This window comes from Mesocricetus auratus, unplaced genomic scaffold, assembly GCF_017639785.1.
Source record: "Mesocricetus auratus isolate SY011 unplaced genomic scaffold, BCM_Maur_2.0 Super-Scaffold_100004, whole genome shotgun sequence".
In the NCBI taxonomy this organism is placed as follows: Eukaryota; Metazoa; Chordata; class Mammalia; order Rodentia; family Cricetidae; genus Mesocricetus; species Mesocricetus auratus.
In genome coordinates, this window is record NW_024429189.1 from 4953842 (window position 1) to 4978144 (window position 24303).

General features: G+C 46.3%; 1 protein-coding gene across 3 annotated transcripts; it reads left to right on the forward strand.

The window, feature by feature from the left end:
- The first annotated feature begins 2541 nt into the window (after window positions 1-2541).
- LOC110343791 (histo-blood group ABO system transferase 2) lies at window positions 2542-19147 on the forward strand. Of its 3 annotated transcripts, XM_040745177.1 has the most exons (6): window positions 2543-2726; window positions 12315-12384; window positions 13002-13058; window positions 15330-15365; window positions 15868-16002; window positions 18048-19147. In XM_040745177.1, the coding sequence occupies exons 1-6, from the start codon at window positions 2678-2680 to the stop codon at window positions 18733-18735; spliced, it is 1035 nt and encodes a 344-aa protein (XP_040601111.1). In that variant the 5' UTR covers window positions 2543-2677; the 3' UTR covers window positions 18736-19147. The 3 variants fall into 3 exon arrangements, with proteins under 3 accessions (XP_040601112.1, XP_040601111.1, XP_040601113.1); XM_040745178.1 differs by lacking the exon at window positions 15330-15365 and having other exon boundaries at window positions 2542-2726; XM_040745179.1 differs by lacking the exon at window positions 12315-12384 and having other exon boundaries at window positions 2544-2726.
- The last annotated feature ends 5156 nt before the right edge of the window (window positions 19148-24303 follow it).

The window sequence follows — 24303 nt, forward strand, 5'->3', positions numbered from 1 at the left end:
TTTGAATAAGCAATGATCATTAGCCTTAGTGAGTTCCTCCTGCTTCTTCAGGATGACCGCAAAGGCAGCCAGGGACAACTGAAGAAACTGTTTTTTGAAACAGATCAGAGCAATTTGGTTTTTCTGTAACGGCATTTGTTCCCAGGAAACTCAGGCATAATCATGACTAACAGTTTCCATGAGAATAAGCACAGCAAAAGTTAGAGAAGCCTGAAGCCCATGAGCTCCCGAAGATCAGCGCAGGAGTTTGCAGTATTGTATCCATAGGTCTGTGCGAAGTAGATGGGATTCTTCAAAGGGCCTCGCCTTCTAAGGAGCTCCATTTGCAGCACACCTATGCTCTGTTCCCAAGGGAGACAGCATGGCTTCTGCCACTAGATCTTACCAAGGTGACACAGTAGGATTGGCTGGTTTTATAAGGATGGATTTTATGAATTCTTATTTTTTTTTTTCGAGTCAGGGTTTCTCTGTATTGTCTTGGAGACTGTCCTGGAACTCGCTTTGTAGACCAGGCTGGCCTCGAATTTACAGAGATCCGCCTGCCTCTGCCTCCCAAGTGCTGGGATTAAAGGCGTGTGCCACCAGTGCCCGGCTTGAATTCTTTATGTATGTTGGATGACTATTTCTGAGCTTTTTATTCTGCTCCACTTATCTATGTCCAGTCTTTCAAATACCAATGCCTTTTGCAGTCAGTTTATGGCTTGTATTTTCTTTGCTCCTTTGTTAGAGCACAATATTTAGTTTTAAGGAAGGGTAGCTTTTAATCATTTCTTTCATGTACTCTGCCTTTGGTGTTGTATCTAAAAGGTCATCACCGAAACTCTTTTTTTTTTTTTTTTGATTTTCGAGACAGGGTTTCTCTGTGGCTTTGGAGGCTGTCCTGGAACTAGCTCTTGTAGACCAGGCTGGTCTCGAACTCACAGAGATCCACCTGCCTCTGCCTCCCAAGTGCTGGGATTAAAGGCGTGCGCCACCAACGCCCGGCCATCACCGAAACTCTTATGGTCTCCATTTCCTCCTGAGCAATCCTCTGGAAACTGTGTTTGCATTTAGGTCTGTGAGCTGCACTGGATTAACTTTTATGAAGGCTGGGCCGTGTCTTGGTTGTTTGTGTGTTCAGTCAATCCAGCACTGTCATTTCTCCACTGTACTGACCTTACTCCTTTGCTGAAGATCTGTGCATTGACATCTGTGGGTCTATGTCTGGGCTTTTTATTCTGCTCCACTCACCTATGTCCAGTCTCTCAAATACCATGCTGCCTCAGGTAGTGCGAGTCCTCTGACTTTGTCCCTCATCACTGTGTCAGCTCTAGTGGGGGCTTTTGCTTCCCCACATAAATTGCAAAATCAGTCTCCCCCCCCCTTTTCTTTGATACAGAGGTTGGACTCACTATGTAGCCAAGGATGACCTTGAAATCTTGATTCTCCTGCCTCCACCTCTGACTTTGTGTATGCATAAGAAAGCCACCCTACCTTCTGAGACAAATTCCCAGCTCTCAATCAGCCTTTTGATACTTACAGATGGGGATTCTGATGGTGCTGTATTGACTCCATTTAGCAGGATGGGGAGAGCAGGTATCTCCACAGCTTTGAGTCTTCTGGTACATAACTATTCTCTCTCTCTCTCTCTCTCTCTCTCTCTCTCTCTCTCTCTCTCTCTCTCTCTCTCTCTCTCTGATTCTCTCTCTCTCTCTCTCTGTGTCCCTCTGTCTGTCTCTGTCTTAGTCGTTGTCGTCCGCCCCCCCCCCCGCGACAATGAGCCAAATGGGAAGAGGAAGAGTGGAGCCTTGGGAGCTGGTTTCCAGTTCCTTGTTTAGCAGGCCAGCTAGCTCTCAGCCAGGTGGTGGCAATGTGAGAAGGAGTGTCCACGAGATAAGCGAAAGTCAATGGTGAGATATGCTGTGGCCCTAAGGCCCCAGGTTTCTGACTCACAGAAGTCCTAGGGCCTAGGCCCAACATGGGTGGGGAGATGAAGGCAGTTAGCCAACAGGGATTAGAGAGGACAGGGGAGTGAGCAACAAACATGAATTTAAAAATTAATCAAGATATAGGGTCACCAGACTCCATCCTGCTTGACCAGGCCACCTCTGTGTTCTCAGCTGCTAAAACTGGATCAGCAGAACTGGAAGCAACAGAAGTGTGAAAATGTCTCTAAGAGGCCTGGAAGCACCAGCCTTAATAGAGGAGCTGCTGGTGCCATAGTCCTTGTGTGCCCACCCCTCCTCCCTGTAGGGCACAGTGTCAGTGCCCTGAAATCCTATCAGGCAGAGGACAAAGCCTAGATCTTGGGACAGGACCACGGGGCTGGAGACGCAGAGGGGTGCATCTGAGTCCTGTGGGTGGAAAGGGCCGCTAGTATTAAAGGCCTTGCAGGGAGCTGAGGGTCCCTAGGCAGGAACTGCTCAGGATGCTCTGGGGTAGGATTAATGGGAGGGGCACCTGTGTGTGTGCACGTCCCTAGACTGAGCGTGTGCCCCATGATAATAGTCTGGGAGGGGCGGAGATGCAGGCTGGGAGGGGCGGGGCTTCTCGGCACCAGCTCTGACCGCCTTTGGGTCTGCGATCTCGGGCTCTGTCTCCGAAACGGAAGTCTTTAGGAAGCTCGGGGTGTGGGAGGATCTGTGTTCAGGGGCGCGTCCCTCCCTGCCAGTATCTTTTAGGCAGGCGTTGAGCTCAGATGCTAAGGTGGTGGATGGCTGGAGCAGGTGCGGAGGAGCTGCGGCTGGGTGAGTGACCTCAGCGGGACCGCCTTAAGCAGCACAGGCTGTGTCGCGCGCGTGGAAGCCTTCTCTCCACGCTTCCTTCCTTTTTCTAATGTCACCCGGGTGGGAGCACGGTCTCAGGCAGCCTCCTGGAAAAGCTTCTTGAGTTCGCAGGGAAATGGGAGCTTAGAACAGAGGAAGGAAGAAGGATACAGGGGAATCCCTGCAATTGGGGTGAGGCCACACCCCTGCCCCAGGCGCATCAGACTTTTCTTTAAACTTTTTACCTCCTTGAGTACTGACTGGACTTATCTCTCTCTATTACACCTTCCGGTGCTCCTTTTCTCCTCACACTGGGCATTTTGTATTTTTCTTTGTCCAGCTTGTTTCTTTTCATTATAGATCTGCGTAAGTGATTACTAATAACCAAATGTTGTTAGTCCTGTCAATAATAGGTTGTCTTTAAATCTCTGCTTCTACACCATTAATCCAAAACTCTTCACTTTAGCCTCGGGCATATTTTTTTTTGGGACAAGGGCAGAAAACAGCTACGTCCTTGGCCAAAATATCACAAGAATGGTCCTTAGGTCACTAAGTAATATTCTTCCCCTCTGAAACTTGAGCTGGACCCTTATAATTTATATCACTCTGAGCACTGCTGTGTTCCATGCTGTTACTAAGATGCACAATAAGCCCGGCCTAAAGAGTTCAACCACTTTTGTAGCCCAGGGTTGCAGAGTCCCCATTCTGCCAACAAGCCACAGCAATACCCTGCTCCCTGGTATCAGCTACCGTCTTAGTCACTGCTCTGTTGCTGTGGAGAGATACCATGATCCCGGCAAGGGCAACTCTCTCTTTTTTTTTTAATAGTTCTGTATGACAGTTTTATTGAGATATAAGTCACAGACCACGTGAGGGAAACATTTAAAGTATACGGTTCAGCGGTTTTCATTCGCCGTTACGCAATTATCACCACAGCCAAATTTAGAACATTTCTTACCCCGCCCCCCCAGAGAAATGCCTCTTCCCATTAGCAGTCAGGTTATATTTCCCTCCTACCCAGGAGGATATTTTCAGTCTTTGGTTCTCCGTATTGCCTGCCCGTCAGAACCACCCGGGTATGCTGTGTCCCTTGCTTCCTGGGACACCTACTCAGGTCTCGTGATGGTGCAGCGAGTGTGCTTCACCCCTGAGTAGTTGCTCCTGCTCCCACCGTGCGATTTTTGATGAATGCTAGGATGATGAGACAGGGAGAATGTATCGTTTTTTCCCAAATGGCTGCAACTATTGGAGCATTTAACAAAAGCAATAAAAAAGTGAAGAATTCACACATGGCCCCCGTGGTGACCCTTGGCAGCTAGACCAGAGGACACATGGATCACGTGGCTGATGTGTAGACAAGGAGGGGGATATGGCGGCATTGACAGCAAGGGGGTGTTCCTTATTCATTTATCAAGCTGTATCTAAAATGGGCACATTTTTATTGGATATAAATTACACCTCAAAGTAAGTTTTATTTTTATTTTTTTCTGATAGATTTCTTTTTTTCCTTTAAATTAGAAACATGCATGATTCAAATGTCAATACCAGCTCCCCCTCCTTGTCCCTCCACCAGCCCCCACCTCCACCCCCACACCCCCAGCTCAGTCCCAACATCTTTCCCCAGGAAGGGTGAGGCCCTCCTTGGGGGGATCTCCAGAGTCTGTTATTTCATCCAGGACAGGACCTAGGCCCTTCCCCATGTGTCCAGGCTGAGAGAGCATCCCTCCATGTAGAGTGGACTCCCAAAGTTCATTCGTATGCCATGGTAAACACTGATCTACAACCCAAGGCCCCAGAGATTTCTGAGGCCTCCTCACTGACACTACATTCATGGAGTCTGGATCAGTCTCCTGTTGGCCTCTCAGCCATCAGTCTGGGGTTCAAGAGCTCCCCCTTGTCCAGTCAGCTGTCTTTGTGGGTTTCACCACCATGGTCTTGACCCCTTCGCTAATCACTCCTTCCTCTCTGTCACTGGGATTATAGGCTGAGACTCCCCTGATCCATATCTAAAATCCATATATGAGTGAGTACATACCATGTTTGTCTTTTTTGTGTCTGGGTTACCTCACTCAGGATGGTTTCCTCCAGTGCCATCCATTTGACTGCAAATTTCAAGATTCCATTGGTTCCCCCCGCCCTCCCCAGCTGAGTAGTACTGCATTGTGTAAATGTACCACATTTTCTCTATCCACTCTTCAGTTGTGGGGCATCTAGGTTGCTTCCAAGATCTAGCTATTACATATAATGCTGCTTTGAACATAGTGGAACTGAAAGACCCCAGGCGGGGGACTTTCACGGGAGGGAGACCCGAACCCAAGGAATAACGAGACCACGAGCTTGGATGCAACAGCAAGAGGCTTTATTGATAATACACGGGTACCCGGGGCATCTCAGTCTCGGGAACTGAGAGCCCCGAGCTGGGGACTCAGGGGTTCTTTTATAGCAAAAAGCGCAGTACAGAAGCGAGAAGCCTAGTTACAGGACCCTGATTTGGGCAATTTAAATGAGGCTGGGGCTCAGAACGAGGGCAATTGAGGTTTTGCTTGGAACTCAAGTCTCGGCCTTGGCCCTATCTGAGGAACAACTGGTCTCTGTGCTTGCCCAATCTTGCTGAGCTGGCCATCTGGTTGCTCGCAGACATCTCTGTGTCCTTGGGCTGAGCACCCAGCCTGTGTCCTTGTGCTGAGCTCCCTTCTGATAGGCAATGACTATGCAGCTGGGGGGGAACGGAATTTTCCATAAGCCTCAGCTGCCTGTGTATACTGGGCCGGGGTCTTTCAGAACAGACAACCTTGTTGTGTGAATGGGTGTCTTTTGGATATATGCCTAAGAGTGGAATTGATGGGTCTTGTGGTAGTCCCATTTTCCTGAGGAATCTCCATGCTGATTTCCAAAGTGGCTGTACAAGTTTGCACTCCCACCAGCAATGGATGAGTGTTCCCCTTTCTCCACATCCTCTCCAGCATAAGCTGTCATTGGTGTTTTTGATTTTAGCCATTCTGACAGGAGTAAGATGATATCTCAGGGTTGTTTTGATTTGCATTTTCTTAATGGCTAAGGATGTAGAGCACTTTCTTAAGTGTCTCTCAGCCATTTTAGACTCCTCCTTTGAGAATTCTCTATTTACCCTACTTTTTAATTGGATCCTTTGTTATTTTGGAGAGTAGCTTCTTGAGTTCTTTATAAATCTTGGAGATCAGCCCTCTGTCAGATGTGGGGTTAGTGAATATCTTTTCTCAATATGTGGGTTGCCCTTTTGTCTTGCTGACTGTGACTTTTGCCTTACAGAAGCTACTCAGTTTCAGGAGGTCCCATTTATTAATTGTTGATATCAGTGTTTGTGCTACTGCTGTTATATTCAGGAAGCAGTCTCCTGTACCAATTAGTTCAAGGGTGCCTCCCACTTTCTCTTCTAACAGGTTCAATGTGGCTGGATTTATGTTGAGGTCTTTGATCCATTTGGACTTAAGTTTTGTGCATGGCGATAGACATGGATCTATCTGCAGTCTTCTATATGCCAATATCCAGTTATGCCAACACCATTTGTTGAAGATGCTATCTTTTTTCCATTATATAATTTTAGCTTTTTTGTTGAAAATCAGCTGTTTATAGGTTTGTGGATTAATCTCAGACTGTTCAGTTCGATTCCATTTGTCTACCTGTCTATTTTTGTGCCAATACCAAGCTGTTTTCAGGACTATAGCTCTATAATAGAGCTCAAAGTCAGAGATGGTGATGCCTCCAGAGGTTGTGTTGTTGAGCAGGATTGTCTTGGCAATCCTGGGTTTTTTGTTTTTCTATATAATGTTAAGAATTGTTCTTTCAAGGTCTGTGAAGAATTGTGCTGGTATTTTGATGGGGATTGCATTGAATCTGTAGATTGCTTTTGGCAAGATTGCCATTTTTACTATGGTGATCCTACCTATCCCAGAGCATGGGAGATCTTTCCATTTTCTGGTGTTTTCTTTAATTTCTTTCTTTAAAGACTCAAAGTCCTTGTGATACAGGTCTTTCACTTGTTTGGTTGGTGTTACCCCAAGGTATTTTATGTTGTTTGTGGCAATTGTAAAGGGCGATGTTTCTCTGAATTCTTTCTCAGCCCCTTTATCGTCTGTATATAATAGTGTTACTGATTTTTTTGAGTTGATCTTGTATCCTGCCACTTTGCTGAAGGTGTTTATCAGCTGTAGGAGTTCCCTGGTAGAGTTTTTTGAGTGAATTACGTAAACTATTATATCATCTGCAAATAGTGAAAGTTTGACATCTTCCTTTCCAATTTGTATCACCTTGATCTCCTTTTGTTGTCTTATTGCTCTAGCTAGAACTTCGAGTACAATATTGAAGAGGTATGGGGAGAGAGGACAGCCTTGTCTTGTTCCTGATTTTAGAGGAATTGCCTTGAGTTTCACTCTATTCAGTTTGATGTTGGCTGTTGGTTTGCTGTATATAGCTTTTATTATGTTTAAGTATGTTCCTGTTTCCTAGATCTCTCCAAGACCTTTATCATGAATGGGTGTTGGATTTTGTCAAAGCCTTTTTCAGCATCTAGTGAGATGATCATGTGATTTTTGTTTCTCAGCTTGTTTATATGGTGGATTTTGAGCCATCCCTGCATGGTGGATGAATTTTCTGATGTGTTCTTGGATTCGATTTACCAGTATTTTATAGAGTATTTTTTACATCGATGTTCATGAGGGAAATTGGTCTATAGTTCTCTTTCTTAGTTGTGTCTTTGTGTGGCTTGGGTATCAATGTTAATGAAGCCTCATAAAAAGAGTTTGGCAAAGACCCTCCCTTCTGCTTCTATTGCATGGAATACTTTGAGGAGAATTGGTATAAGCTGTTCTTTGAATTTCTGGTAAAATTCTACACTGAAGCCATCTGGCCATGAGATTTTTTTGGTTGGAGACTTTTGATGATTGCTTCTATTTCCATAGCTGTTATAGGTCTATTTAAATTGATTATCTGTTCTTGATTTAATTTTGGCAGGTGACATCAGAAAGTTGTCCATTTCCTTTAAATTTTCGAATTTTGTGGAGTTCAGGTTTTCAAAGTATAACCTGATGATTCTCTGGATTTCCTCAGTGTTTGTTGTTAAGTCCCCCTTTTCATTTCTGATTTTGTTAATGTGCATGCTCACATTCTGCTGTTTGGTGAGTTGGATAAAAGTTTGTCTATCTTGTTGATTTTCTCAAAGAACCAACTCTTTGTTACATTGATTCTTTGTATTGTTTTCCTAGTTTCTTTGATTTTGGCCCTCAATTTGATTATTTCCTCGCATCTACTCCTCCTGGGGGAGTGTGCTCCTTTGTGTTCTAGAGCTTTCAGTTGTGCTGTTAATTCTTTAGTGTGACTGTTCTCCAGTTTCTTCATGTGGGCACTTAGTGCTATGATCTTTCCTCTTAGCACTGCTTTCAAAGTATCACATAAGTTTGGGTATGTTGTGTCTTCATTCTCATTGAATTCTAGGAAGTCTTTAATTTCTTCTTTGACCCAGGAGTGGTGAAATTGCGCATTATTCAATTCCCATGAGTTTGTAGGGTTCTTGCAGTTTGTGTTGTTGTTGAACTCTAACTTTAAAGCATGGTGGTCTGATAAGATACATGGAGTTATTACGATTTTTTTGTACCTGTTGAGGTTTGCTATGTTGCCAAGTATGTGATCCATTTTTGAGAAGGTTCCATGTGGCGCTGAGAAGAAGGTATATTTTTTTGTGTTTGGATGGAATGTTCTATAGATGTCTGTCAAACCCAATTGGGTCATAACTTTGTTTCTGTCTGGTAGTCCTGTCTAGTGGTGACAGTGGGGTGTTGAAGGCTCCCCCTATAAGTGTGTAAGGTTTTATGTGTGGTTTGAGTTTTAGTAATGTTTCTTTTCCCAATGTGGATACTTGTGTATTTGGGACATAAATGTTCAGAATCGAGACTTCATCTTGGTGGATTTTTCCTGTGATGAATATGAAATGACCTCCTTCATATCTTTTGATTGATTTTAGTTTAAAGTCTAGTTTGTTAGATATTAGGATTGCTACCCCTGCTTGTTTCTTGGGATCATTTGATTGGAAAATCTTTTCCCAACCCTTAACTCTGAGGTAACATCTGTCTTTGAAGCTGAGGTGTGTTTCTTGTATGCAGCAGATGGATGGGTTCTATCTTCGAATCCATTTTGTTAGCCTGTGCCTTTTTATGGGCGAGTTAAGACTATTAATATTGAGGGATTATTGAGGGATTAATGACCTGTGATTGTTAGTTCTCATTTTTTTGGAATGATTGTTCTTGGTGGAATTGTATGTGGATTTCCACCCCTTTTCTCTTTTGGGTGTTGCTAAACTGTGATTATCTATTGCCTATGTTTTTCTGATTATATTTAACTTCCTTGGACCAGAGTTTTCCTTCCAGAATTTCCTGTAGGGCTGGGTTAGTGGATATGTATTGTTTAAATCTGGTTTTGTCATGGAATATCTTGTTTTCTCCATATGTAGTGATTGAAAGCTTTGCTGGGCTGGCATCCATGGTCTCTTAGTGTTGATAGAAGATCTATCCATGACCTTCTGGCTTTCAGAGTTTCCATGTAGAAGGTGTAATTCTTATAGGTTTGCCTTTATATGTTATTTGACCTTTTTCCTTAGCTGCTCTAAGTATTCTTTCTTTATTCTGTATGCTTGGGGGTCTTGATTATTATGTGGTGAAGGGACTTTTTTTTTGTGGTCCACTCTATTTGGTGTTCTGTAAGCTTCTTGTACCTTCATTGGCATGTCTTTCTTTAGGTTGGGAAAGTTTTCTTCTATGAGTTTGTTGAATATGTTTTCTGTGCTTTTTGAGTTGGGTTTCTTTACCTTCTTCTATACCTATTATTCTTAGGTTTGGTCTTTTCTTGGTGTCCCATATTTCCTGGATATTTTGTGTTAGAGATTTGTTGGACTTCAGATTTTCTTCGATTGATGAATCTATTTCTCCTAGTGTGTCTTCAACACCTGAGATTCTCTCTTCCATTTCTTGTATTCTGTTAGTTATGCTTGCATCTGTAGTACCTGACCGTTTCCCCAGTTTTTCTATTTCCAGCATTCCTTGAGACTGTGCTTTTTTTTTGTCGTCTCTTTTTCAGCTTTCAATCCTTGTACTGTTTGAATTGTTTCTTGTAATTTTTGCTATGTGTTTTCTTCCCTTTGTTGCATTTATTGGATTTGTTGTTTTTCTTCTATTTCTTGCATTTTTTGGTTTGTTTTTTCTTCCATTTTTTTTTTTTTTTTGGTTTTTACGAGACAGGGTTTCTCTGTATTGTTTTTTGGAGGCTATCGGTCCAGCCTGGCCTCGAACTCACAGAGATCCGCCTGCCTCTGCCTCCCGAGTGCTGGGATTAAAGGCGTGCACCACCACCGCCCGGCTTGTTTTTTCTTCCATTTTTAAGGGATTTTTTTTTCTCACATCCTCTTTGAGGGCTTCTATCATTTTCATGAAGGTGTTTTTAAGGTCTTTCTCTTCTGCTTCATCTGCACTGGGGTATTCAGGTCTTACTGGTGTAGAATCTCTAGACTCTGGTGGTGTCATATTTGTTTTTCTGTTGCTGAGTGTGTTCTTATATTGCCTCTTCCCCATCACTTTTTCCAGTGGGTGTAGAAAGAGTCTCCTGGTGGGTAGGGTTCCCTTTCAGTGGGTGCAAGCAAATCCAATACTCTCTGGCCTCTGCTCTCTATCCTCTGCCCTCTGCCCTGAGTGTGAGCGGAAGTTGACGAGCAGTCTCTTAGGCTCCTGGTTGTTTGGTTGTCCTGGGAAGCAAGTCGACCTGGCTGCAGTCCCCAAGCCAGGGGTTTGAGAGAGGGCGAGCTGGAGGAATTCGGGTCTAAAATGGGGACCTGGTGCTCACCTCTACCCTCTGCCCTGAGTGTGGGCAGAAGTCATGTTTTATTTTTTTAGAGATAGTGGTGGTGGTTGCACACGCCTTTAATCCCAGCACTCAGGAGGCAGAGGCAGATGGATCTCTGAGTTTGAGGCCAGCCTGGTCTACAGAGTGATTTCCAGGACAGCCAGGGCTACACAGTGAAACCCTGTCTCAGAAACCCAAGAAACACAAAATTTTCTTTAAACTTTTAGTTTTATGTGTATAGGTGTTTTGTCTGCATGTATATCTGTGAACCATGTGTGTTCAGTGCCCACGGAGGCCAGAAGAAAACATTGGATACCCTGGGACTGGAGTTAATGACAGCTGTGAGCTGACATGTAGGTGTTGACCCCTGGTCCTCTAGAAGATCAGTCAGCACTCTTAACTGGTGAGCCTTCTGCCCAACAGTTAAAAAGGAGCAACTATTTCAAAATTGGGCAAATATTACTTCCAGTTAGATTTCCCTATAGCTAAACTACTAACTCCCAAAAGGGGGAGTTTCTGAAGGTTTTAGAAATCAGTTGTTGCATTGTGGGAGGATTTGGAGATGGGGAGGAAACGTAAAAGGTGATAAATGAGATGACTCAGTGGATAAAGGTGCTTACATCCAAATGTGCTGACCTGAGTTCAATCCCTGGAACTCCCATTGTGGGAAGAGAACTAATGTTTGGAAGATGTCCTCTGACCTCCACTAGTGCTCTGTGGCATGCACAGGTGCTCACACATACAACTAAGTAAACAACGGAAAAAAAGAAACAAAGTGTAAGATCAGGTGATTTAAAGGGGAGAGCAGCGGCTGAGACAGGGAGAGGAAAGCCTTTTTAGATGGGAACTTAGGAAAACACACCATGTGAGTGTGGCTGTGCGTGTGAGGTCAGAGGACCACCATGTCATCCTTGCCTTTCTCCTCGTTTGACACAGAGTTTCCTTTGTTGTTTCTCACTGTATGCGGGGCAGCTGGTCTGCAAGCTTCTAGGGATTCTCCGTCTCCTTGTCCCATCTCATCACAGGAGTGCTGGGATTCCAGATGCCTGGCTTTTACCTAGGCTCTGGGGGTCTGAACTGAGGTCCTTATGCTTATGTGGGCTGTGACAAAAACTTTACCCGCTGAGCTCTTTCTTCGGAGCCCACATATGAGTCTATTTAGATATGTGTCTTTTACTTCTATTTGAACTTGATTATGAAAATACATACCTTCTAGAGACATGAAAATCATCTGAGGGATTGGGGCATAGCCCAGTGGTGCTGCACTTAACTAACACACATTAGCCGTGAGTTTCAACCAGAAAAAAAGTCACTAAAACAGACCCATTGCTGTCCCCGTGTATGTGAGCATACAGGGGTCCGGGGTGGGGGGCTTGTTCTCTGATGGAGCCAGAGGTGACCCCAAAGCATTCACTTTGGTTCATTTCAGCTAACCACAGGAAGGGGTGCTCAGTGGCATGAGGACATGTGGGACCTGGGGACCTTGAGGGTCTAAGGGAGCAGCAGGAGTCATGAGCCGGAAGTAAACAACTTTCTTTCCCTCTGGCTGCTCAGGGCTGGGGCTCCCTCAGGGGTTGGGGCTGCCTGAGATAGGGCAGAGCCACAGCTGCAGTCCTGATGATGACCTCTGAATCCCACCAGAGGCCTGCACGGGAGTCTGGTCTGGGAAGGGGGTGAGTAACTGGGTCCTGTGCTGCTGTTTTTCAGGGAGACCAAAACGCTGCACGATTCACCTTGGAATCCTTCCCCTTATAGTGTTTGCCTTGGTCTTCTTTGGGTAAGAATCCAGGCTGGTGAGGAACAGCTCATGAGATGGTGACCCTGAGCCACGAGCATCCCCACGACCATAGTATGACCTCTCTTGGCCACTCACATAGTGGCATGTCCTGCTGTTGCTTGTCCCCAGAGTGAAAAGCCTCACTTGTAAACCTCTCTTGAGTCCACAAAAGGGGTTTTGGGATTGGCCTTAGCAATGTGGTGGTCTAGGGAAGGAGAGGGAGACAGGTCTAGGGATTGGAGGCAGTCCTCTCTAGGTGCAGATGGTCCGTGACCCTCACGGAGCAAAGACACTGCCATGTCTGCTGGGGCTTCCGTAGACACAGCCAGGAAACACTCCCTGGTGTGGTGTTGCGGTGCAGGTAACTGGCATTGAGAAGGGGCTGCCTGCAACTGCTACAGGTGTCCAGATGCAGGCCTTGTCCCCAGGTCCTTCCTGCTGCCACATCGTCTTCCAGTGGGGTGGGCATGCTTAGTCCTGTCACGTGGGCCTGCATCCAACTGGGAACTTCTGTGCTCACTGTGCTGGATACAGGGGAACATTCTGGAGGGAGGCACAGACAGCCAGACGCAGGTCTGTGTCCTGAACAGCTGCCCCTGTGCATGTCCTTCCCACAGCTATGGATTCGGGAGCCACAGAAGCCAGGAATTGGGAGACTCAGAAGCTGTGACGAGGTGAGTGTATGTGTCGTGTGTGTGTGTGTGTGTGTGTGTGTGTGTGTGTGTGTGTGTGTGTGTGTGTGTGTGTGTGTGTGTGTATGTATGGGTTACCGGCTGGATGAAATTTCTGCTGCATGTTGTCTTGTGGCCTCTGCCTGTCCCTCTACATGAGTGGGTCTAGTCCTTCTCTAGACTGCCCAGAGCAGCCTCTGCTGCCCCCTGCTGTCTCTAAAGTGCAATTGTATTGGGGAGGGAGCACCGTTGTCTTTCTGTCTTCAGCGTCATTCGTCATTCGCACTTTTGTACCTGCCTAGGCATCCTCCCCCAAGAACAGCTTCCATTCCCCACCTGCCTCCCCAGCCGCCTGCTCAGTGCAAGGGCTTTTGCCTTCTATAACCAGACCCAGGTTAGAGGCCCCTCCATCCCCACAGTCCCAGATCCTGTCAGTCTGCCTTTGGGGAAGGCATCCCTTGGCTTTGCCTGTTTTCCTGGGCCTCCTGTGGTCTTCCATGAGCCCCAAGCTTGTCTGTCTGTCTCATCCCTGCTTTCCTTACAGTAGCTAATGATACTTCAGCACAGAAGGTAGGAGGCTTCCTGAGACTGGGTCCTGCCTGCTGACCCTCTCCAGCAGCCTGCAGCTCCACATTCCTGCACAAGCCATGCTTGCCCTTGAGCGGGGCTGGCCTTGGTCTTCGTCTAATGCTGTGCTTCCCACATTCATGCCTGCGTCCCAAGAAGCCAGAGAATGGCCCCAGGCCCCCTGAACTGGAGTTCAGGAAGGGTGTGGTCTCCATGTGTGCTGGGAACGGAGTCCGGTTGTTCTGCAAGCGCAGTCAGTGCTCTCACTGCCGAGCATCTCTCCAGCCCTGCTCTCTGCTTTACAAGCCGTCATAGGGCATGCAGCTCATGAGCAGAGATGGCTCCTGACCCTTGGGGACTGACATCATGATGGTGGAAGTCCTTCTGTGTATATGTTAATAAAGCACTGCTGGCCAATAGGGAAAGCAAGATAGATGGGACTAGGAGTTGAGGGGGATTCTGGGAAAGAGAGGCACAGTCAGTCATGATGTAGGATGCGGGAGAAGTCACATGCCCAGACCATATGGAAATACTCAGATTAGCAATTATGGGTTAAATACTTAAGCCAGAGCTAGCCAGTAAGAAGCCAAGCAAATGGCCAACAGCTTATAGTGTCCTGTGTGTTATTTGAGGGCTGACACAGCAGCGGAACCCAAGCCGCTAACTGTGGCGTGGCCCAAGCGGCTGTCGGGAAGATAACACGTTAGTTACAACATCTGAAAGACCCCAGGCGGGGGACTTTCACGGGAGGGAGACCCGAACCCAAGGAACACCGAGGCCACGAGCTTGGATGCAACAGCAAGAGGCTTTATTGATAATACACGGGTACCCGGGGCATCTCAGTCTCGGGAACTGAGAGCCCCGAGCTGGGGACTCAGGGGTTCTTTTATAGCAAAAAGCGCAGTACAGAAGCGAGAAGCCTAGTTACGGGACCCTGATTGGGTAATTTAAATGAGGCTGGGGCTCAGAACGAGGTTTCTCTCATCTGGACAGAGAGGCAATTAAGGTTTCTCTCAGAACTCAATTCTCGGCCTTGGCCCTATCTGAAGAACAAAGGTTTCTGTGCCTGCCCAATCTTTCTGGGCTGGCTATGCAGACCATAGACACCTGTGCCCCTATCTGGACAGAGATAGTAGTGACTATTCAGCTGCGAAGACCTTGAGCTGAGCTCCCTCCTGATAAAAAATGGCTGAGCTGTGGGGGGAAAGGAGTTTTCCATAAGCCTCAGCTGCCTGCGCTGGGCCGGGGTCTTTCACATCCTTTGTGAGGACAGCCCACTGCCACACACTGCCCAGGTCTTTTGTGGGAAGCACTTTACACAGATGTTTGGGCTGGTCAAATGTTCCGGCTGGTCTGACAGAGACAGAGAGACCCAGGACTCTGTGTGCCACCAGCCAAGAGAGGACCAATGTATCTATTTGGGACGGACTTGTTCCGTGTCATCTGGCTTGTGAATTAAAGTAGTATTTAGCTCTCCCAGACTTAAGTGGAGGCGGTGGTGGGATCATGCTTTCCTCTTCCTACCATGTGTCAAGTAAGACTGTGATCTTCCTGCTTTGGCCCATCCTTGGCTCCCAGGATCATGGACACACACAGTGACTTGGTTGCCACCACTCATTCAGGTTGTTTGCCTGGGCCATGGCTGCCAGTGACATGCTTCCCCCTGACCTTCCTGTCCCCTTGAGTGCCTGTGTTGTCTTTTTGCAGGATGGTCTATGCCCAGCCAAAGGTGCTAACACCCAGGTGAGTAGATTTAGTCAGTGCATGTGTAGAGCAGGAGTCATAAGGAACTCAAGGACGATTTGCTCACGGTGGGGAATAGTTCAGTAGGGCACCCGAGGCCCTGGGTCAGTCTGCAGCACTGGGAAAAACACAACTCAGAAAAAAACCAAAGCTTGATTCTGGTTGTCACTGCCCTGACTCCTCCAACCCTTTCAGAGTCTCAGGGTTGTCTGATTCAGATCTGGAGCCCAGAGCATCTTGCTTCCCATCTGGGCTTCTGCTCCTTGTTTCCTGTCTCTGTCACCGGAGTTTCAGAGACGTGCTGGGCGCAGTGGTGTTAAACTCAGCTGCTTTCAGAGCTTGGTGGAGTGGGGTGGGCTTAGTCAGAGAGAGCTGATGCTGACTGACTCAGGCCCCACTCTGGGAGGGTGGGCGGCCCTGGGGGAAGCTGAGGGTGTGGAATCTGAGAAGGTTCCTGCAGCATGTTTGGTCACGTGTTGCCTGTGGCTCTCTCCCCATGTAGCAGGAAAGACGTTCTTGTCTTGACTCCTTGGCTGGCTCCCATCATCTGGGAAGGGACCTTCAACATTGACATTCTGAACGAGCAGTTCAGGCTTCAGAACACCACAGTTGGACTGACCGTGTTTGCCATCAAAAAGTAAGCAGTGGGGGCTGCAGAGATGGCTAGTGGGTAAAGCGCCTTCTTCAGGGGCATGAGGACCTGATTTGTTCCTAACCCCCATGTAAAGGCTGGGCATGGTGGCTCATGCCAGCAATCCCAGGACTGTGGGTGGAGGAGAGACAAGTGGGTCCAGGCAGGTTTCTGACAGCTCAGCCAAACAGTGAGCTTCAGAGTCAGAGAAGGGACCCTGTCCAGAGGACTAAAAAGTGAATAACACAAGAAGACACCCAAAGTCAACTTCTGGTCTCCACACAGGCACACAGGCCAGTAAACATGAAAATATACAATGGGCACACACACACACACACACACACACACACACACACACACACACACACACACACACACACATACAATGGTCAAGGTGGACATTAAGAAGACCAAATTCCATTCTTGTATTTAATATGCTGTGGGGGTGCTTCTGGTTCACTCTGACACCTTCCTGAGGTCTGATGGGCTCACAGGTGAGTGAACCCAGCTCTGCCTCCTTCCAGAGCTCCAGGTCAGCTGCCCCTCCCTCTGTGCTCTTAGCTAGGTGCCATTTACGTCTCTCAGCACACACTTTAGGTGGGTGTCCTGGCACCCAGGGCTGGCAGTAAGGGACAGGATGTCACCAGAGCTGTGGCCACTGATGTGTCCTCAGATGCTGGACTAATCGGACTGCAAGGGTTGGGTAAAGCATTTAACCTCAGCCCTGGGGGTGTTGAGTAGCAGACCTGTGAAGCTCTGAAACTCTAGGTCAGGCTTGTGGGAGCCTTGGCGAGCAGGACAGGGCAGCATTATAGTGTGTAAGGCTGTCGGGGGCTGAGAGAAGCAATTTGTGCTGCCTCCATGTGAGAAGGGAGGGCCTTGTCCTTCCCTGCAGTGCTGGGTGAGATCCAAGGGTAGCTCTGAGTCCTTTGTACCAATCAGACTGGAGAGAGGTTTTCGGTCAGCACCTTGAGAATACCTGGAGCTCCTAGGGACAAAGGACTTGGCAATAATGAGACACAAACACTCCGTTGTCTGGTGCTGCGGGTGCATGAGCAAGAGCCCTGCCAGGTGTGGTAGGTGCTTGGTGGGAAGAAGCCTCTGAGGGAACCAGCTGGGACCCCATGGTCCTGTTTGCACAGGGAACACAGGCACTTGCATGTTTCTGACATTGAAGTGGGGAGGCTTGGAACCCTGGCCAGGTGATGGGGATCCCTGTTTCCCATGGTGGTGGCACACGGCCTGGGGGTCATCAAGGGAGAAGAAGCCCTGAATCGGGTGAAAATTTCTTGGGCCGGGAGATGACATAGAACCTGGGTTAGACACCTTTTGCCCTTGGACCTGAGGGTTTGGCTTAGTTTGTCCGGTTTCCTAGGGTGTGTCGTCTCCCCTTCCTTGCCTACTCTGTGAGACTGTTTCTTCCACTGTTGGAGTTAATGTGGGATGACACTTGGGGACATACATGAGTTACTGAGTGCCTTCAAGCCTCGGATGAGGAAGGTCTGGGATACAGAGAACCCTTCCTTTCCTCAGACAGGGCTCTGGAGAGTGACACAAGGGAGGGATACAGGTACCAGACACTTAAAAACCCACCTATTCCACCAGGGCTTAGAATGTGGGGCCCTGTGAGCACTGGCTCTGCTCAGGCCAATACAAGGGTGTGGGGTGTAGACTGTCTTGGGATGGAGCTGTCATTTTTTGGGGAGGGTGACAGATTCATGGAGAGGTGGCCTGCTGAGGGGACTGTCAAGACAAGAGATACCTGCAGGGCATTTTCCTGGATCCCCAGGTCTGGAGTCATCCCTGCTGCCTGGCTGAAAGCTTCCAGGGCTCTACATTCCTTGCTAAGATGTGGTGCTGATGTTGCACCCTTCTGCAGCAAAGGATGGTGAGGTGAGTACAGCCTGCAGACTGGTCAGGACAGCTGTAGAGTGGGGATGCTGCTGATTCAAGCCTCTGGGTAGCCATGTTTCTGCGTCCTAGGCCTCTGCCCTGATAGTCTTGACCTAGCTGTGTTAAATTTCTCCATACCAATTTTACCTCCCTCACAGGTACGTGGTGTTCCTGAAGCTGTTCCTGGAGACCGCAGAGCAGCAGTTCATGGTGGGACACAAGGTCATCTACTATGTCTTTACTGACTGTCCAGCCGATGTGCCTCAGGTGCCCCTGGGAGCAGGACGGAAGCTGGTGGTGCTAACTGTGCGCAACTACACCCGCTGGCAGGATGTGTCCATGCACAGGATGGAAATGATCAGCCGCTTCTCTGAGCAGCGCTTTCTGCATGAGGTGGACTACCTGGTGTGTGCAGATGTGGACATGAAGTTCAGTGACCACGTGGGAGTGGAGATTCTCTCAGCACTCTTCGGTACCCTGCATCCTGGCTTCTACAGTAGCAGCCGAGAGGCCTTTACCTATGAGCGCCGGCCGGAATCCCAGGCCTACATCCCCTGGGATGAGGGTGACTTTTACTACATGGGGGCCTTTTTTGGGGGTTCAGTGGTGGAGGTGTACCATCTCACCAAGGCCTGTCATCAGGCTATTGTGCAGGACATGGCCAATGGCATCGAGGCCGTGTGGCATGATGAGAGCCATCTGAACAAGTACCTGTTACACCACAAGCCAACAAAGGTGTTGTCCCCAGAGTACATGTGGGACCAGCAGCTGCTGGGCTGGCCCTCCATCATGAAGAAGCTGAGATACGTGGCTGTACCCAAGAACCATCAGGCAATCAGGAACTGATAGCTGAGTTCCTATAGGAAAGGCCAGACCTATATCCAGGGGCACTCCAGGCTGTATGGGATTGGAAGGATCTGAAGTGTCACCTTCTACCCCACCTCAGCCTCCAGCAGCCCTGGTACCAACCACTTGGTTTACCACACACTGAGCCCCTGGAGTGATAGCCACCTTCAGCTCCCACTGTGTCCCTGTGCTCCTATTCAGTGAGATGGTAGCAGGAGCCTCCAGAACATGGGAGAAACTCTGTCCTGCATTTACCTGAGGGCCTGGGCACCCTATCTCCACTTGTCCCTTCCTCTGCTAGGAGGCTTGACAGCTGGCCAGTATTAAGTATTAGATTTCTGGTTGTTGGGTTCCTCCACCGCTGATGCAATAAGCCAAACCAAATCAAATGAATAAACCCAGGTCTAATGAACAGAGCAAAGCAACTTCTGGGTGACCCTTGGGGAGGCAGGTGAGGAATCACATGGCAAATATGGCTACCAGGTCTTATATATCCTGTAGGCATGGTCTTGAGCGGTCCCATGGAGGGGCTGACTGTTAGCAGGCTCTCTCAGGGGTAGGGTTTGGAATGGGAGGAGAGAGACTAGTGTGTTGAATGGGGTCCCTAGCTGCAGATCCCTGACATCCCAACCTTTTTGGGTATATATGGATGGTGGTAGGGCTTCTGCCTAAACAGCCAGTTCCCTTAGGAATGGGCAGGATGGAAGGGAGACTCACAGCCTGCAGGCCTCGGAGGTGCTTAGTGCCTGTTCAGCCCAGCTGGCAGATCAGCATCCTGTGACCATCACCTCTGCTTATTTTTGATTTGTGAATAGCTAGTTATCCATCCTGGGAATAAGTGTATTTCTAGGTGATATAGGAAGTTTCTAATTTTTTTTTAAAATTCTTTATCAATTTTATTTATTTGTTTATTTATTTATTTATTTAGGTCTGAGAGCTGTGTCTATATATATATATATATATATATATATATATATATATATATATATATCTACTTGCCAGAAGAGGGCATCAGATCCCATTATAGATTGTTCTGAGGCCCCATGTGGTTGCTGGGAATTGAACTCAGGGTCTCTGGAAGAGCATCCAGTGTTCTTAACCACTGAGTCTTCTCTCCAGTCCTCTTTTTCTTTTTTGAGGTAGTCAGGATTGAACCCAGGGCTTCATGGATGCTAGTCAGGACTGAAGTCTGGGCTCTCTCCTAGAGACACGTGACTCAACTTGCTGAGTGTAATTCACTACATTATTATATTTTTTAAAAAGTAAATCATGATTTATTTTTCTGAAATTTCTTTCCAAATTTTTTCCATATTAAAACTCAGTTTCAAAAGTTCAAATCTTTCTTTAAAAAAGTGGTTGAGACATTTTGTAAAGATCTACTGCAATCTGCACTTTAACAGTGCAGACCACGAGACAGACATTTTCTTTTCTTTTTAAAATCTTTTAAAATTTAAATTAGAAACAAGCTTGCTTCACATGTCAATCCCAGCTCTCTCTCCCTCCCCTCCTCCTCTGCACCCCCACCAGCCTCCCAGCCCCCCAACCAATCCCCACTCCACTCACCATCTCCAGAGTCTGTCATTTCATCCAGGGCAGGGCCTAGGCCCTCCCCCAAGTGTGTAGGCTGAGAGAGCATCCCTCAATGTGGGATGGGCACCCAAAGTTCATTTGTATGCCAGGGATAAATACTGATCTACTACCAAAGGCCCTATAGATTGCTGAGGCCTCCTCACTGACACTCACATTCAGGGGGTCTGGATCAGTCCCATGCTGGCCTCTCAGCCATCAATCTGGGGTCCAAGAGCTCCCTCTTGTTCAGGTCAGCTGTCAGAGGTGGGTTTCACCAGCCTGGTCTTGACCCCTTTGCTCATCACTCCTCCCTCTCTGCCACTGGGTTCCAGGAGTTCATTTCAATGTTTAGCTGTAGGTGCCTGCTTCTGCTTCCGAAAGCCACTGGATGAAGGTTCTAGGATGGCATATGAAGTAGTCATCAATCTCATTATCAGGGGAGGGCATTTAAGGTAGTCTCTCCACTATTGCTTAGTTTGCCAGTTGGCGTCATCTTTGTAGATCTCTGGAAATCTCACTAGTGCCAGATTTTCCTCAAACCTATAATGACTCCCTCTATTATGGTATCTCTCATCCTGCCCTCCTCTATTCTTCCCCTGATTCAACCTTCCTGCTCCTTCATGTCCTCCTCTCCCCTCTGCTTCTCTCCCACACTTTCTCCCTGCTCCCTCTCACCCCCCCCATGCTCCCAATTCGCTCAGGAGATCTTGCCCCATTCCATCTTCTCGGGTGTACCATGTATATCTCTCTTAGGGTCCTCCCTGTTTCCCAGACTCTCTGGCCGTGGGATTGTAGGCTGGCACTCCCCTGATGCATGTCTAAAATCCATATATGAGTGAGTACATACCATGTTTGTTTTTTTGTGACTGGGTTACCTCCCTCAGGATGGTTTCTTCTAGTGCCATCCATTTGCCTGCAAAGTTCAAGATTCCATTGCTTTTTTCCCACTGGGTAGTACTCCATTGTGTAAATGTACCACATTTTCTCTATCCACTCTTCAGCTGAGGGACATCTAGGTTGCTTCCAGGTTCTGGCTATTACAAATAATGCTGCTATGAACACAGTGGAACAGATGTCCTTGTATGAATGCGTATTTTTTGGATATATGCGTAAGAGTGGAATTGCTGAATCTTGTGGTAGACTCTCATTTTCCTGAAGAATCTCTATACTAATTTCCCAAGTGACTGTGTGAGTTTGCACTCCCACCAGCAGTGGAGGAGTGTTCCCCTTTCTCCACGTCCTCTCCAGCATAAACTGTCATTGGTGTTTTTGATTTTAGTCTGATAGGAGTAAGATGGTATCTCAGAGTTGTTTTGATTTGCATTTCCCTAATGGCTAAGGATGTTGAACACTCTCTTAAGTGTCTCTTGGCCATTTTAGCCTCCTCTATTGAGAATTCTCTATGTAGTTCTGTACCCTACTTTTTAATTGGGTCCTTTGGTCTTTTGAAGATTTGCTTCTTGAGTTCTTTATAAATTTTGGAGATCAGCCCTCTGTTAGATGTAGGGTTAGTGAATATCTTTTCCCATTCTGTGGGCTGCCTTTTTGTCTTGCTGACTGTGTCCTTTGTCTTACAGAAGTTTCTCAGTTTCAGGAGGTCCCATTTATTGATTGTCGATCTCAGCGTCTGTGCTACTGGTGTTATGTTCAGGACACTGTCTCCTGTACCAATTCGTTCAAGAGTACCTCCCACTTTCTCTTCTAACAGGTTCAGTGTGGCTGGATTTATGTTGAGATCTTTGATCCATTTGGACTTAAGTTTTGTGTATGGAGACAGACATGGATCTATCTGCAGTCTTCTACATGCCAATATTCAGTTATGCCAGCACCATTTGTTGAAGATGCTTTTTTCCATTGTATAATTTTAGCTTCTTTGTTAAAGATCAGGTGCGTATGGGTTAATATCAGGGTGCTCAATTAGAGTCCATTTGTCTACCTGTCTATTTTTGTGCCAATACCAAGCTGTTTTCAGGACCATAATTCTATAATAAAGCTCAAAGTCAGGGATGGTGATGCCACAGGACGTTGCTTTGTTGAACAGGGTTGTTTTGGCTATCCTGGGTCTTTTGTTTTTCCATATAACGTTAAGAATTGTTCTTTCAAGGTCTGTGAAGAATTGATCTGGTATTTTGATGGGGATTGCATTGAATCTGTAGATTGCTTTTGGCAAGATTGCCATTCTTACTATGGTGATCCTACCCATCCATGAGCATGGGAGATCTTTCCATTTTCTGGTGTTTTCTTTAATTTCTTTCTTTAAAGACTCAAAGTCCTTGTGATACAGGTCTTTCACTTGTTTGGTTAATGTTACCCCAAGGTATTTTATGTTGTTTGTGGCAATTGCAAAGGGTGATGTTTCTCTGAGTTCTTTCTCAGCCCTTTTATTGTCTGTATATAGTAGTGTTACTGATTTTTTTGAGCTGATCTTGTATCCTGCCACTTTGCTGAAGGTGTTTATCACTGTAGGAGTTCCCTGGTAGAGCTTTTTTGGTTACTTAAGTAAACTATTATATCAACTGCAAATAGTGGAAGTTTGACATCTTCCTTTCCAATTGGTATCCCCTTGATCTCCTTTTGTTGTTTTATTGCTCTAGCAAGAACTTCAAGTACAATATTGAAGAAGTACGGAGAGAGCAGACAGCCTTGTCTTGTTCCTGATTTAGAGGAATCACATTGAGTTTTTCTCTATTTAGTTTGATATTGGCTGTTGATTTGCTGTATATAGCTTTTATTATGTTTAGGTATGTTCCTGTTATTGCAGATCTCACCAAGACCTTTATCATGAAGGGGTGTTGGATTTTGTCAAAGCCTTTTTCAGCATCTAGTGAGATGATCATGTGATTTTTGTTTCTCAGCCTGTTTATATGGTGGATTCCATTGATGGATTTGTATGTTGAACCATCCCTGCATCCCTGGGATGAAACCTACTTGATCATGGTGGATGATTTTTCTGATGTGTTCTTAGATTCGATTTGCTAGTATTTTGTTGAGTATTTTTGCATCAATGTTCATGATGGATATTGGTTTTAAGCTTTCTTTCTTAGTTGTGTCTTTGTATGGCTTGTGTATCAAGATTATTGAAGCCTTGTAAAAAGAGTTTGGCAAGGACCTTTCTGGTTCTTTTGTGTGGAACACTTTGAGGAATATTGGGATCAGGTCTTCTTTGAATTTCTAGTAGAAATCTGCACTGAGGCCATCTGGACCTAGGCTTTTTTTGATTGGGAGACTTTTGATGACTGCTTCTATTTCCTTACGTGTTATAGGACTATTTAAATTGCTTATCTGTTCTTGATTTAATTTTGGAAAGTGATGTCTATCCAGAAAATTGTCCATTTCCTTTAAAATTTTGAATTTTGTGGAATACAGATTTTCAAAGTATGACCTGATGATTCTCTGGATTTCCTCAGTGTCCATTGTTATGTCCACCTTTTCACTTCTGATTTTGCTAATTTGCATATTAACACAATGCCTTTTGGTAAGTTTGGAGAAAGGCTTATCTATCTTGTTGATTTCCTCAAAGAATCTCCTCTTTGTTACATTGATTCTTTGTATTGTTTTCCTAGTTTCTATTTTATTGATTTTAGCCCTCAATTTGATTATTTCCTGGCACCTATTTCTCCTGGGTGAGTTTGTTTCTTTTTGTTCTAGAGCTTTCAGTTGTGCTGTTAATTCTCTAGTGTGACTATTCTCCAGTTTCTTCATGTGGGCACTTTAGTGCTATGATCTTTCCTCTTAGCACTACTTTTAAAGTTTCCCATAAGTTTGCGTATGTTGTGTCTTCATCCTCAATGAATTCTAGAAAGTTTTCAATTTCTTTTTTTTTATTTCTTCTTTGACCTAGGAATAGTGTAATTGCGCATTATTCAATTCCCACGAGTTTGTAGGGTTTCTGCAATTTTTATTGTTGTTGAATTCTAACTTTAAAGCATGGTGGTCTGATAAGATACATGGAGTTATTCCAAGTTTTTTGTACCTGTTGATGTTTGCTGTGTTGCCAAG

What these genes read in the sequence shown, in the direction of transcription:
- LOC110343791 (XM_040745177.1), top strand. Translation starts at nt 2,678, where the DNA reads ATGCTAAGGTGGTGGATGGCTGGAGCAGGTGCGGAGGAGCTGCGGCTG. An exon ending in GACTCAGAAGCTGTGACGAG is followed by an intron (nt 13,059 to 15,329) that starts GTGAGTGTATGT and finishes GTCTTTTTGCAG; the next exon opens with GATGGTCTATGCCCAGCCAA. An exon ending in CCAAAGGTGCTAACACCCAG is followed by an intron (nt 15,366 to 15,867) that starts GTGAGTAGATTT and finishes CTCCCCATGTAG; the next exon opens with CAGGAAAGACGTTCTTGTCT.